Genomic DNA, 15,295 nt, shown 5'->3' on the forward strand with positions numbered 1-15,295 from the left:
GCTCTGGTCGAGGGGGGTTGGTCGTGGTGGGCGGTTGATAGCCCTCGCGGGGAGGCCGGTATCGATCGATGCTTGCCATGGTTTGCGGCGTCGGCGGATTGAACTCTTGGACTGGGTCTCGTGTGCGGCGTGCCTTGTCACGTCGGCGCGGTGCAGAGGGTGAAGGAGTGTTGCGTCTGCCGCGTGGAAAGCGATTCCCTCGAGTAAAAATTGCTGACGGAGATCGCGGTTGCTCGCATCAGCAGTGATGGAGAGTCGGTCGTTCCAAGGCGTTCGCAGGGGTCCATGACGCGCAAAATGGATCTCGGCGAGGCGGCTGCTGCTGGTGGCTATTTATTCAACCAGCCAATCAGGTGACTCGCCACTGTACGAGCCCAACAAGTTTTCGTTGTCGCCGTGTGTGTAACAAGACGGGAAAAAAACTCTTCACTGTGACATGGAAAAAAGCAATTATGGTATTTAATGGCGTCTGATTTTGGGTATCGTGGCTCATTGTCAAGATTTCTATGGTATTTTTTACATTTGATCGCCATCGTCGCATTTACACATTTATGCAGCCTCGCCATCGTTTCGTCCCCACAATTTGACTGTACGGTCGTGTCCGCCGCTGACAATCCATTTACCGTCCCTGCTGTAGTCGGCCGAGGTGACGGGGCCGGTATGCCCGCTGAGCGTCTGGACTAAACTCCAGTCATCCGCGGAAAAGATCTTGACGGTGCGGTCAAAGCCCGCCGACACCACAAACGTGCCCGTCTTCTTGGGGATCTGGACGCCCTTGTCGTCCAGCGGCGGCGGCACACCGTCCAGTGGTTCGTCGAGGCCCTTGAACCAGCGCACGTCGGAAATGGCGCTTGTGTGCGCGCCGATGCCGCCCGTTTTCTGGACCTTGCGGACATCCCAGCACTTGATCCAGCCGTCGGCAGAGCCGGTGAGCACGCGGTGCCCGTCGGCACTCCAGTCCAGCGCGTAAATGGGCTTAATGTGGCCGTCCTGATGGCCGTCAAGGATCATGACGGTCCGGCCTGATCGTACATCCCATATTCGTCCGATACTGTCGAGTCCGGCACTGGCGATTAGAGACCCGTCATTGTTGAAGCTGACGGCGTAGACGCCGCGCGAGTGGCCCTCTTGTAGCAGAAGCTCCTTGCTTGTTTCCACGTCCCAGAGCCGCCAGGACGTGTCTTCCGAGGCCGATGCGAGATAGCGTCCCGACGGGTGGAACTCGACGCGACATACGCGCTGCGTGTGGCCTTGGAGCGTGGCGAGTGGCGTGTCTTGATTCAGCGACCAGAGGTGGACCAACCCTTCGGCACCCCCAGACGCAAAGTTGACCGAGTCAGACGATACGTTGGACTCTGGTAGAGTAGCACCGGGTGACCAGGAGATGCCGCTAATCTTGTTTGTATGTCCGCGATATGACATCTTCTCACTGAGAGTCGGCACCTCGAGGATCTTGATTTGCCCACCCCAGTTTCCGACTGCGACCAACTCGCCGTTGGGTGATAGACGCGTCATGCTCACGTTGCGCTCGCCGACAATCTGGCTTCCTTGTAGCTCAAATCCAGCCAGCCGCTCCTTCATCTGCTTGCGAAACTTGACTTGCGTGCGCAGCGGAATCTTGGCCTCGAGACGTTGGTAAGCCGTCCGTCGCTTGGCCCTCGGCAGCGAGTACTTGGCCATGTTAATGCGTGCTTCGAGAAGCGCTGGGCCACCGCGCGAGTAGAATTCCTCCTCCGCCTCGTCCTCCTCCTCTTCGGCGTCTTCCATGGTCACATCGGCCGCCTGACCCCCAGCTTGCTCGACCTGGAGCGTCATGAGCTCGCGCAGGCGGTCTCGTCGGTCGCCCGGGCCCTCGCCGAAAAGGGTGATGGGTTCGCCCATCTCGCGGAGCTTGGCGCGTACACGTCCATCGTCGGTCGGGACCGCTATCGTGGCGGCGAGACGTTTGCGGTTGAGCTGGCCGAGGATGGCGGACGCCTTTTCGGATGTCCCGCCGGCAACGTCGGTGGGAATATTGTAGTCATGGTCTTCGGGGAGATCTTCGAGCGCAATGCCCGACATGGGCTCGTCATCGACGCGCGCTTGCCTTGACGGGTGCATCATCTTGGCGGCTGTCGCGAATCGCCCGTTGCTCTAATGAGTGGTCGGTTTTGTCGCTGTCTTGGATCGCAAATTCAGCGGTGAAGTAGCGGCCTTGTAATGTAGTACAGTAAATGACCGTAGATAGCGCCGTATTGATGTGGTCAGAATGAGGCGGCAATGTCAAATGGCGGCAAAAGAGAAGAGGTTGCAAAAAAAAAGAAGCTCTGTGCTCCACCAGTCGCGACGGCACGGCGTCAGTAGCCCACTGGCGCGCCTGTGATGCCCGCACCAAAGGTTACAGCAGCAATACGACCACGGTACTTCAATTGCCGAATATATCAAGGAAAATACAAGTTCAATCATTGGTATAGGTTCTCAACCAAAACAAAAAAACATTGTCATCAGAACTTGATCTGCCCAAGTACAATTGTCAACGTGTAATATGACAGCCTGCGGACTGGGGCAGCCACGTAGACATGCAAGACTAAAATCAACCTTTGTACTGTGTAGTTCTAGATGTCTATTAAAAATAACATCGCAAATAGCTACTACCAGGGGCAGGTAGTATACATCAACGATTTGAGAATACTCCTTGTACTCAGCTTGTCCTCGTGTAATTGTGCCATCTATGTAGCTACTTATGAGTTCCGCACCCCCGACGAATTCCCGGCATCCTGATATTACCCGGTACCTCAAGACCGTTGTTACCAGATGCCTTGAGTGAGCTGTCATCGATGTTCAGGTTCCGCAAGTGTAAAACAACATGATTGCCTAGAGTAGGCTTTTGTGAAGTTCCCGCTTCTCATTTCAAGCTTCCCCTGGGATGGCAAATGTACTTACACTACGAGACAACGCCGCTGAACCACTAATAAGGCCTCCTTGTTTTTGATGCGATGCTGCTATGAGGTTATGTGATACAGCTACCTAGTTATCGCCTGGGATGCGCTTCTGTGTAGACTAAAAGTGAGTGCCCAGTATTAGTGGGCAGGTTCAAGTACACAAAGCGTCGCACTGCCGGGTAGTCGCGAGCGACATGTTCACTAGTCCGTCTCGCCTCGCCGGCTCCTAGCTTTCCCGTCGCAGCAGTCATGGGATTAGACATGCAAAAATAGCGTCTTCGTCGTGGTTTACAACAAACATGCCCCTGTACTGTGGGATGACGGGCCAGACCAATACTCCCTGATGTATGTCACACCGTGTATCGATATGTGGAGTGTTTGGCGACGTCGCGCAGAGGCGAGTAGAATCTTGCTGCGATGCGATACTTGGCGTCCACAGTGGCTGTTCGCTCTCCATGGAAAAGGAAGCTACAAATTAGTTCTGGTGTACTGGGAATGGCGAGGCTCGATGGGAGAACGTTGTTGACAGAACAGGCTGCCACGTCTAGGTTGAGTTCATGACACTGGAGCTGTCGTGAAGCCGAGGATGAAGGGTTTGGAGATACAAAGCACCCAGCAACGACGAGCACAAGATGCCCGCGGCGACACAGAGATGTCATATCAAGAACTTACAGCAACGCAATGACGACTATGGGGAGGTGAGCGGGGGTGGGAGGTGCAAGGACAGTTTATCGACGAAGATCAAGTCACTCATCTGGCAAATTGCAACGAAACATTAGAGTCATGAGCCGAGATACTATGGAGCGGTAGGAGAGAAATGAGAAGGATAAAAAATTTCTCATTGTGTGATGGTGATGGTTTTGGGAGGCGAGGCGCAAGGGCCCGAAAAATGTGATACGCGCATTGAGCTATTGGTGAAGAGATTTCGTTGAATTTGTGAGGGTTCTGTGTTGGGGTAGTTGCCGTTGGCGAGCAGAGTCGATGATGATTGATCGAGGCTGTGATATGCCATGTGTGATGAAAGGTAATCGTGAAAGGATGGCAGATTTGGGTGATGATGGCGAATTCAGATAGTTACGTGGGGGGTTTCCCAGGGGCAGCGCGCGATGAGCCGCGGTGGATACGGAGAACAGCGGTTGAGTGGCTGGAGCATGTGGCTGATGAGGGGTGGCAACCGGTACCTTTTCTTCTTTTTCGCCTCTTGAACAGGAGGAAAAAAGGTAGAATGCGAATAAATCTTTGCATTACAGTATGACTCATGGAAATTCCTGCGATATCATAAAGAGGCAGTCTACACTTTTGGCTGCCCTGGTTCGTACTATACAGATGAGCAGCGATCTCTTCACGACTCCCCCCGCATTGAACAGCGCCGCAAAAGCGGTAAGCTAATTTAAAGCGCAAGAGCCGGAGCCACTAAGCTGACATGCATTTCTTAGCCAGCAAAGCAGGTTTTGCCATTTTGGCTCGTGCCACACTTTTGGCGCCACAATTATTTTTTTACGAGCGGAAAAAAACTGTGTCTAGTCCGACGCACCGAAAGGCTTCCCTCGCTTCTCTCCTTCCCCCCTACACCTCTTGGTGACTAGAACTTGCCCTCTTTACGACGAAATCACTCATCTACACCCGGCTTCAAATGCATACACCAATCCAGACGCACCCCCGACCTGCCTTTTTCAAGTACCAGATGCGTATTGCCAGCCTGGTCAACGCCCACACCCTGCTTCAGGCCGACACCACCAAGCGCGCCGACCCTGAGCGACGTCGTGGCTCGAATTGACTCCCTCGCGAACCACCCGCGCGCTTACCCCCCTGATTCTCTACGGGAGGGGCGTCCCCGATACTCTCGAATTGCCCCATCTTTGCCTCTACTCTGCCGTTTTGGCACAATTACTGCACACTTGATCATCACCACCACGCGATCCCGACGTCATGATACGCCCCACCCCCACCGCGCGCAACATCGTGCGCGGATTTCCTGGCACGCCCGTCACGTCTGGCGATGAAGACTCGGACTATGGAGGGGCAACTGGACGGGCCACGCTCCCCAAGACTAGCCGACGCGGCCGCCCCCGCATCGACGACGTCGTCAGCGCCAACTGCAGCCCCGTCTTGCGTCCAACGCCCTCGCCGAGCGTCTCGGGCATCGCCAAGCTTCGCATGCAGATGGACCCTCTCAGCCTCGATGCCGCCTCGCGCTCCAGCTCGACCACGCGCCTGGGATGCCGAGGTCCGGACAATAGCCGCATGTCGGGCCACCCGCTCGACAGCCGCGCTGGCAGCCGCGACGGTGCTGCCCCGAGCGAGGCTGGCAGCGAGGGCTCCGAGACGGCCTCGACTGAGTACGAGGTGAACCTCGAGCACGATTTTGTCAGCGAGAGCGTCCGCGACCGCACCGGCATCATCGAAGGCGGTCTGCGGATCCGTCGCAAGATGACGGCCGAAGCGTTTGAGCCGCTGCGCTGTCTCGGCAAGGGCACCTACGGCACTGTGCTTCTCGTTAAGCAGCGCGCCACCGGCAAGCTCTACGCCCAGAAGCAGCTCAAAAAGGCCTCCCTCGTCGTCCACCGGAAGCTTGTCGAGCAGACCAAGACGGAGCGGCAGATTCTCGAGTCTGTCAATAGGCACCCCTTTGTGGTCAAGCTCTTCTACGCCTTCCAGGACCACGAGAAGCTCTACCTCATCCTCGAGTACGGTCAGGGCGGCGAGCTCTTTACACACCTGAGCACGGAAAAGATGTTTTCCGAGACGGTCGCCGCCTTTTACATGGCCGAGATGCTGCTCGCCATCTCGCACCTGCACACCAACCTCGGCGTCGTCTACCGCGACCTCAAGCCCGAAAACTGTCTCCTTGACGCCGACGGCCACCTGTTGCTCACCGACTTTGGCCTCTCCAAGGTCAGCGCGCACGAGGCGACGGACAGCTGCCACTCGTTTCTCGGGACCGTCGAGTACATGGCGCCTGAGGTGATCCTGGGCAAAAAGTATGGCAAGGCCGTCGACTGGTGGTCCTTTGGCGCGCTTGGCTACGACCTCATGACGGGCAACCCGCCTTTCCGAGGGCAGAACCACGCCAAGATCCAGGACAACATCGTCAAGCAGAAGCTGTCGCTGCCCTACTTTCTCAGCGCCGACGCCAAGGACCTGCTCACGCGCCTGCTGCGCAAGGACCCGAACAAGCGGCTGGGCTCCAACATGCCCAAGGACCTGCAGACGCTCAAGGGCCACCGCTTCTTCCGCAAGATTGACTGGAAGCGTCTCGCCGCCCGCGACCTCACGCCGCCGATCCAACCCCTCATCACGGACCCGGAGCTCGCCGAGAACTTTGCCCCCGAGTTTACGGACCTCGCCCTCAGCCCCTCCCTCATTGCCGTCGCGAGCCACGAGGAGGCGTGGTCCGCTGTCCCGCCCTCGGCCAAGGACGACGTCTTTGGCGGCTTCAGCTTCGTCGCCTCGGCTAGCCTCCTCGAGTCGCACGCATTTCCTCTGGCCAGCGGTGTCTCTGGCGCTTGACTACATGACGGAGCGTGGCAGAACCGCACCGCCTCTCCAAGCCTGTGCTCTTTTTAACATGGCGCCCCCAACTAGATTGTTTTTGCGTTACAAAAGTGTCCCATGTCTGGTGATAAATTCGTTTTTTAAAAGCAATATTTTTGGAGTACTGCTTTCTGCACAGCGAAATCATGTGTAATAGACTACAGCTATAGCCTGCGCGTTTTGACGAAAATTACAGAGTTTGCATGGAGAATGGTATTTATGATGCGGTCATTGGAATATGCTGGGAGTTCCGGGCCAGATGAGGATGTAGAATGATGACTACATGCTATTCTTTCATTGGTTACTAGGAATTGCGCCCAAGTTCTTGACAGTGCTGTTCATATTTCCTTGATCAAATCCCAAGCGCAGTACAAATTATGTGGTTCCTATATTCTATCAAAGCTCTTCCACACCGATAATGTTGCGGGTTGAATGTATTGGCAGGTTGGCGCTGTGTTTCGGCCACCCGATTGCTTGTTTAGACGCCCGCCTGTAAGTCGCTGTGGAAGCACGAACTGAGGCTTTGGCGCGGGGGCAAATCTACAAAGATGATGGTGCCTCATCGGATCGCTTGATTGGTGAGTGGCTGCGGCTTCGCCCACACTGACCCTCTCCATCGTGGGACTATGTCGTTGAGGGGGATCTGTAATTCGCTGGGTATTACTCCAAATAGCATCAAGATGCAGCAAGATCACTAGTCAGCCAGGAAGGCCATGCAGGACTTCGGCGAGGAGGTCACCAGAAGCCATCCCTCACCTGCTTGTTCCTTCTTCTTCCCCACCCCTCTACATGCTCTATTCCTTGCGTGCGTGAGTGCCAACGCGCATCGACAGACACACCAGCCCCGTGCTGTATTGCCGAGCGCGAGAGACCAAAACGGTTGCTGCCGACATGCACTGGTGCACAAGAGTTTGCGCCATTCTCACTCGTGTACTTTTCTTCTTCTTTACACACTCATACCCTCATATCCGTCAAACACGCACACGCACATAATCATGTTCTGGGCCAAGACTCTCGCTGGCTTCGCGGCCGCGGCTTTCCTCGCGCATGCCCTCCCGCCAGGTACGTTCGCCAAAGGCACACACACCTACACACATGTCATCCTGGCTTTGGCTCTCCTGCTTTTTTTTTTTCGATTTCTGCTGACAGTAGACGTCAAATAGGCCAGCAAGAATATAGCCTGCTATTGCGCGGACGCATGGGCTCTACCGCATCGCCGGCAAACGAAAGGGTCGCCGTGGCCTACGCGCCTGAAGTCGAGGCGGCCGACAGCGCGCAGGTGCTGGGACAATAGAAACTTGGAACTTGGCCTGTGCCTGCCACCCAACGCGTGCAGGCTCCTGATTGGCCCAGACCACTAGAAACCCACGTTTATATACTCTTTAGCCACAAAGTGACTCGAGATAGCCTCAAAATCAGACACTTTGCAACAACCAGAAAGCCCCCATGAACAGAGAACCAGAAGCCGTGCGCATACCAACAGAAACTATTGGTAAACTTTTGGTCAGCAAAGGTCACTAGCAAGGGCTGGCCAGCTGCGCCCGACTCGAAAGCAGCATTACATTGCATCCTGGCATTTGCAAACAGGGCTGCCGTGCAAATGCTACTGTGTGGCGGTGGCCTTGCTCGGCCGCAGGGCTCCTTTGCAGCCTGTAGGTACGGTCTAGGGAAATCCCCTCTTTAAACGAACAGTATAACCCACCTGCAGCTGCAGGTGAACAAAAGTGCCTGGGCCGACGACGGGGTCCCATCCGCACAAGGCTGGCGTAAAAGTGCACCCTCGCTCTCTACTGCAACGCCCGGTCAATCAGGTATCCAAGCAGAGCAACTCGCTTCCTGGAGAGAAGACGGCCTCACTCACGATGGAGAATCTCACCAATGACGTCGGGAGGCGCTGAGCTGCCAGGGCAAGTTGGCCATGACATCGACGGCACACAATGGAGGTTAGATGGGGCAAGCTCCGAGTCCTGCATCAGGCTATCGGTAATTTGTCTCTTTGAGACTGGTTGGATGGGCGCCATCCTCCCGAGTTTCCCCCAGCAATGTGGCGTCGACTCGATCCGCTTTGTACCGAGTCCTGACAATGTCGCGGGTCGTTCGCCGTTCGCCGTCGGACCATCAAGGGCTCCTTTGCCAACGCCATCTCCCGACCCCTCTTGTGATATCCGCATTGATAACTAGTCTGATATACACTGATATACACGGCAACGGCCGCAACGTTGACTTGCGTTGAAGGCCCCTGCCTGGCAGCAGGTCTCCTCCCCAAGCTCGAGAGATGTCGGAAATCATCGCCTTATTGTGGCTCTCACCGTTCCCTTGGGTTTGCTTGCCTCTTTTCCCTGCGCCACCTGGCTCTGTTGCTTTATTTGATCTCCTTGCTTGTCGTCCCGCGCCCTCTGACATTCCAACTGATTGTGATTCGTTCTTATCGCCTCTTCTCCCTTCTCTCTGTACTTTTCTGAGCAAACTCGCTACCTTTGACCGTCTCGCCGGAACTTGCCATCTCTGGCCGCTCCGTGTTACACTTGCGCTCTTGCGGTCGCCATCATGGGCGACGATACATCATTTGGCCCTCGGCTGTTGGGCCACTTTGATTTCACCTTGCTCTTTGAGCACATCATCTTTCAAATCATTCCCTCAGCCCTCGTCCTCTTTGCAACGCCCTTTTACCTTCACAGGTTGATCCGCGGCACGGCTCTCATCCGCCCCGGCTGGCTCCTCCCCGTGAAAGTCGCGGCTGCCATTGCTCTCGTCGCGTTTCAGACGGCAAACTTGGTCCTGTGGTCTTCATCCAACCTCGAGCATGTGGATCTTAGGCTGGGTCGAATCGCTGCCGTGTTTTCCTTGCTCAGTGCAATCTGCATTGCCATCATTACCGCATTTAGCCACGTCTACTTCCTTTCATCTTCGACCTTTCTTGGTCTGTTCCTCACCATGACACTCCCCGCAGATATTGTCACCACCTTGTCCTATCACAACCGCCCGGGCCTTGTGCTAATGGCACGACTTCAGATCGCTGTGCCAGTTCTCAAATTCGTAATACTTGGACTCGAAGAGGTTTCGAAACGTGCTCTTATTCACTCCCAAAACGTCCGCAATTCGCTAGGCAGTGAGAATCTCGCCGGATTTTGGAACAAGTCCCTGCTCATCTGGCTGAACCCCCTTTTGCTTTTCGGGTTTCGGCACAAGATTACAAGCAGTTCACTTCCAGCTCTTGCCTCCCAATTCGGGTCTGACATTCTACATCGCGAGTTCGAGACCCACTGGAAATTGCGCGAAAAGAAAACGTCGAGATACGCCTTGGTGATTGTCCTGTTTATGGCTATACCCTGGCCGCTTTTATACGTACTCCTTCCCCGTCTGCTCGTGACTGGGTTCACGTTTTCACAGCCCTTTCTACTCCAAGACATTGTGAACGAGGTTTCGACAGAAAATTCATCTGTCGACGTTGAGCATGGTTTATTAGTGGCTACTGCTATCATCTATACTGGCTTAGCGGTAAGTATACTGTCCATTCGTAATTGCGCATTTGGGCGAAAACTAAAACATGGCGTCGCAGGTATCGAGGTCATGGTATGTCTACGTAAAAAACCAAGTCCGAATCTGTGTGCGAGCCATCTTGGCGTCCGCCATCTACCATAAATCCTTGAGGCTTGACGCTACTGAATTAAGAAAGAAAGCGGCAGTTACACTGATCAATACGGATCTGAAAGGCATTGATCAACTTTTGGAACTTGGTTATGAGAGTCTCGCCTATATTCTTGAAATTGGACTTGGCATAGCGATGCTTGCGAGATTTGTCGGCGCTGCCACAATATTCGCAGTTCTTCCTACCGTCGGTATGATCTCTCACTCCATAACCTTCTCAGGAAGGTCAGTTACTCACAAGGGAATAGTTGCAACGGTTCTTGTTTTGTTTGTGGCCAAGAAAATGCTGGTGACTCGTCGCAAATGGAACGAGCACATTGCGGCCCGCGTCGAGACTACATCCAACATGCTCGCCCAGGCCAAGGATGTCAAAATGATGGGACTGGCGCCTGTCTTTGCCCGTGAGCTTCAAGATAAATTCGAAGTTGAAACTCTAGTCGCCATGAAGGACCGCAACTACTTGACTGCCTCTTTGACTCTCTCGGCGTTTGGCGCCTCCGTCACCCCGGTGCTCGTTGTGGCCGGCGCCCTTTTCTGGCGTCTGGTATCGCAACCCATGACCGCTTCGCGCTTCTTCACCATACTTGCCTTTGTACAGCTTGTTGCTCAGCCGCTTGCCCTGTTTCTCGAGTACACCCCATATTGGACAACTGGCTTTGCCGCGATTTGCCGCATTCAAGAGTTTCTGGCCATTCCCGAGGTGCAAGACCCGCGAGTATTTGTCTTTGACCCCAACGCCAGCGTCGAAAAGGGCCACACAAATCGGCATGCACCGGGTACCCTCTTTGCGGTAGAGATGTCGTATGTTTGCGTCACGTCAGACTTTGCAGGCCCAATCCTACGGAGCGTCTGCGCGGGGTTTCCATTCGGCACCGTCGCCATGATATTCGGCCCCGTTGGATGTGGCAAAACAACTATGCTCAATGTAATTTTGGGAGAGGCCACGATCAGTCACGGTGATGTGAAGCTGGCATCCGATTCTATATCGTATTGCAGCCAAGTGCCGTGGATCCAAAACATGACAATCCGACTCAACATTGTTGGTCAAAAAAAGTTTGACGCAACCAAGTACGCAAGAGTAATCTATATATGTGCTTTGGACGATGATCTTCAACAGATGCCCGATGGTGACGAGACCATTGCCGGTACGGATGGTTGCAATTTGAGCGGTGGGCAAAAGTCGCGTATTGCGTTGGCGCGAACACTCTACCTGGAGGCGGACATCATGCTTTTGGACGATCCCTTCAGCTCTCTGGATAAAGAGACGGCGTCGGCGATCCGTCTGAGGCTCTTTAGCGAGAGCGACTTGACCCAGGATGGACGCACGACAATCATCATGACGACCAGCGTCAAGGCGCACCTCGTCGACGCCGATATCCTCTTCCGAATTGCTGAAAATGGCGAGGTTGAAACAGCCCCAATAACACTGCGGGAACTCTCTCCAGACTCGATTATGAAGCGCATGAATTTACCGGAGGACAAGATGTACCGAGTGCCAAGCAGCCAAGCAGAGGAGCTCCCTGCGGTTAAAGCAAATGACAATACACGCGATCCTGCGTGTGCCAGGCACGCGGGAGACTTTTCGCTCTACTCTTATTTTGTGCGCCCAGCAGGTGCGTTTCAACTCATGTTCTGGTCGACTCTCCTGGTGCTCTCCGCCGTGGCAGAACGCATGCCCCAAATCTTTGGACGCATCTGGATGGAGACGGATCCTACCAATGATGCCTACTACGCCGGTTATGCCTTCTTCGGCGTCGCCAACCCGATTATGCACATCCTCTCCATTGGTGGGTTCTATCATCTTGTCAATGCAAAGGCGGTCAACGCTCTGCATTGGGCTCTGGCCGACACGACGAGCAGAGCGACGTTTGAGTTTATCATGGAAGAAGACGCCAATTTCTTGCTCAACCGATTTAGCATCGACACGTCAATGGCGACGCAGACGCTGCCCACCACCATCATTACTGTGGTTTGGTGCGGCCTCACTGTGCTCATCGACGTGGGCGTGATTGCCTCGGGTGCCAGCTACGCGTCACCCATTATACCAGTCTTTCTCCTCGTCGTATATGGCATCCAGCGGTTCTACCTGCGCACCTCGCGACAGCTGAGGGAGATGGAACTGGATGTGTCCAAATTGCTGACCAGGCACATGGTGGAAACTACAGCTGGGATCGAGCACATCCGAGCGTTTTGCTGGCAGGAGGCGTTTACGAAGGAATTCCATGAGATTCTGGACGTCACCCAGAAACCTTTTTATTTTCTCATCTCCATCAATCAATGGCTCCGTTCTGTTATGGATCTGAGTACGGCTGCGTGTGCCGTGTCGATTGTCGGTCTGGCCCTCAACTTTCACAACACGGCGTCGCCTGCTTCGATGGGATTGTCACTTCTGAGCCTTCTCTACTTTAGCGAGACTGCTGCCATTTTTGTGCGATACTATGTCAACATGGAGATGGCTTTCGGCGCTGTGGCACGCATCAGAGCCTATATGAATCACACCCCAAAGGAGGAAGAATGGGACTGCGCACCGGTGCCGGATGATTGGCCGTCGGCTGGCAAACTGGATTTCAGCTGCGTGGGCGCAGTCTACAAGTGAGCCATCAGAATGACAATGCGGTGGTACCAGAATGCAGAGAACCTAACCGTAATCCAGGCCGGATACTGAGCAAGCGCGTAAAGTGTTTAGGAACGTATCCGTTACAGTTGAGCCCGGGCAGACCATCGGAATCATTGGTCGAACTGGAAGGTATGTCCTCATTTAGAGTAGCCTGGACCCGAGACAGCGGCTGACGCGCGACAATAGCGGCAAATCAACACTACTACTTGCCCTCTTGCATTTGATACGATACTCGGGGACCATCCACATTGACAATCGCGAGGTCAAGAGCGTGCCCCGAGAGCTTCTCCGCAGGCGCATCACGACGATGACGCAGGGCGGTCTTGAGCTCAACGGCTCCGTCCGTCTCAACATGGACCCGTTCCAGCTTCGCACGCGCGGCGGCAGTCGGGGCACGGTCCCGTTTCCAAGCGACGAGGGTCTGGCGGAGATTTTGCGCCAGGTCGGGCTCTGGAGCCAGGTTGCGGACGCGGGCGGCCTCGACGGCTCCATGGCGCGGCTGAAGCTGTCGCGCGGGCAGAAGCAGCTGTTCCACGTTGCGCGGGCCATTCTGCACAAGCGCATGATGGGGTCCAAGATTCTGCTCATGGACGAGGGCACCTCGAGCATGGACGCGGACACGGAAGAGGCCGTGGCGCGCCTCGTCGGTGACGCCTTTGCCGACTGCACAAAGGTGTTTGTGGGCCATCGGCGCGCTCTGCTGGCAAACGCGCACATTATTCTGCGCCTTAGCAACTGGGCGGCGGATCCAGAGGTCGTCCGGTTCGAGGATGGGAACCAGAGGAGCAGCAGTGAGAGTGGGCATGACAGTGATCAAGAGCGGGTGTGGGCGCATCTGAGCTAGGAGGCGGCGTATCTCTTGCCTTTGGTTTGCATTCTGGTATTTTTTTCTTCATTTCCAATCTGACGCTCCTCATGAAGTCAAGACAGGCCACTTGCCGCTCGACTTTCTTGCAGGAACGGCGGTGAGGAAGGCGGCTCACTTCACGTGCAATTCTGGCATTGCATATACAATGGATCGACAAGACAGTCCGAAGCAGCGTTGCAGACCCCAGCAGTCCTTGAACTCGCTGTACGGCTTTTCTGCATCTCTTGTACACCAAATACTCTCACCCAAAGTAGTAAAGCCTCGGCCAAGTCATCTGCGACGCAACAAGGCCAATGCGGACGCGCAAACGTGGCGGGCATCCCGCAAGCCAAGATGTTGTGAGATTTTCCTCAAATGTAAAGAGACGATATGAAAGGATGCCAAAAAGTGCTCGATCCGCTCCGCCAAGCCAAGAGCGAAGCTTATCGGGCATGTATACGTAGGCTCCAGCCCTTCTTGGCTTGCTCAGACCGTGAGACGCAACAAGGAAAAAAAAGGGAAAATAAAAAAAGGATGACGAAGATGTGCTTGGCAATAAAAGAGGCGCGACGCACTAAAACGCCGCGATCTGATTATGTGTGTCCCCCGACCCCAGGCCGGGACCATTCCAGCAGAGACCCCTCCAACCAGCGTGCGGCCAATGCCAACCGCGAGCAGGGGGGCGTGCCATGAATTGCACATCCTTTCTTTTTTACTGCTTCTCTCTTGGTGCAGCGCATCAACGCCCAGGCCAGAGGCCTCTCTTGGCGTTTCGGCACAGCGACTTTTGGGGGGGGGGGGATAGATGGGTAGTTTACCGACCAGCTAGCTACCTTAGTAGATGGTTGGCACTACGCAACGCGCGGCAGGTTCATCGCCTAGTCATTGTACGGATACGAGTTAGTGAGTTGTGTATCGAGGCGGTGGGAGCTTCTTCTCCTACTTGTACAAGTGCGCCTCTGTTGAAAAGAAAGACAAGGCACAGAACGCGGCCGGTTTGCTGGCCCGGCGGCATCATTCGAAGCCGAGGGTGTGTTGAACTAATCTGCACTTTTAATACTTGGTGACCACCCAACTTTACTTGTCAGGCTTTGGGGCTTAGATGTACCAAGTAGCGCAGCAACAAGTTTGGAATCCTAGCGCCACTGCTTCCCCCGGATGGAACTCTGACCGAGAGACACTTTGCTCCTCCAATGAGAGACGAGGCATTGCTGAGCTGCCTGTCCCTGGGGCGTGAAAGCTTGTTTTGGGCCTTGTTCTAGTTCGTCTGGCTGGCCCATCCATCGCTCACAGCACCGCACAGCGCGTAGATGTTGTCAAATCCCCCTCCTCTTTTCTTTTCCCTGGAATATTCCGCCATCGCCCTCTACTTAAGATGACCTTTTGCTTCCATCACCCGCGTTAAAGAAAAACACGCAGGGAAAGCCAAGTTTGAAGAGACAAGCTGCCTGATGAAATCGTGGGCATTGGTGGGCCACCATCAACGGGAAGGAATGAAACAGTCAGCGCAACACAGAGAACAGACCCCAAAGGCAAATATCCCGTACGGATAGTAGGCTGTCATCTACAAATTAATCTGCACCCTCCCCCATCTGGTTGATGATCAAACGCCCCCCCCCGGCGGGGTGACGCCTCTTTGTAGACTGCCCAGTGCCGCCAGTACTAATCGCTTTTTTTGAATGCCGCAGCCCTTGCTTGGCTTCAAAAGCTTCAGCTTCAGAGGTGTGG

General features: G+C 54.7%; 4 protein-coding genes across 4 annotated transcripts; 3 read left to right on the top strand and 1 right to left on the bottom strand.

Moving 5' to 3' along the window:
* Nucleotides 1–549: 549 nt before the first annotated feature.
* CCM_06146 (WD40 repeat-like-containing domain) lies at nt 550–2,103 on the bottom strand (the record flags this gene model as incomplete). The annotated part of the gene is made up of 1 exon (XM_006671287.1): nt 550–2,103. One exon carries the CDS (start codon nt 2,101–2,103, stop codon nt 550–552), a length of 1,554 nt encoding a protein of 517 aa, XP_006671350.1.
* A 2,747-nt stretch (nt 2,104–4,850) lies between these two features.
* Nucleotides 4,851–6,431, top strand: CCM_06147 (serine/threonine-protein kinase psk1; the record flags this gene model as incomplete). The annotated part of the gene is made up of 1 exon (XM_006671288.1): nt 4,851–6,431. The coding sequence occupies one exon, from the start codon at nt 4,851–4,853 to the stop codon at nt 6,429–6,431; it is 1,581 nt and encodes a 526-aa protein (XP_006671351.1).
* Nucleotides 6,432–7,450: 1,019 nt separating this feature from the next.
* Nucleotides 7,451–7,749, top strand: CCM_06148 (uncharacterized protein; the record flags this gene model as incomplete). Its single annotated transcript, XM_006671289.1, has 2 exons — nt 7,451–7,517; nt 7,619–7,749. The coding sequence occupies 2 exons, from the start codon at nt 7,451–7,453 to the stop codon at nt 7,747–7,749; spliced, it is 198 nt and encodes a 65-aa protein (XP_006671352.1).
* Nucleotides 7,750–9,002: 1,253 nt separating this feature from the next.
* Nucleotides 9,003–13,564, top strand: CCM_06149 (ABC transporter, putative; the record flags this gene model as incomplete). Its single annotated transcript, XM_006671290.1, has 4 exons — nt 9,003–9,953; nt 10,015–12,695; nt 12,757–12,849; nt 12,907–13,564. The coding sequence occupies 4 exons, from the start codon at nt 9,003–9,005 to the stop codon at nt 13,562–13,564; spliced, it is 4,383 nt and encodes a 1,460-aa protein (XP_006671353.1).
* Between the last annotated feature and the right edge of the window lie 1,731 nt (nt 13,565–15,295).

Source organism: Cordyceps militaris, assembly GCF_000225605.1.
Source record: "Cordyceps militaris CM01 unplaced genomic scaffold CCM_S00004, whole genome shotgun sequence".
In the NCBI taxonomy this organism is placed as follows: domain Eukaryota; kingdom Fungi; phylum Ascomycota; class Sordariomycetes; order Hypocreales; family Cordycipitaceae; genus Cordyceps; species Cordyceps militaris.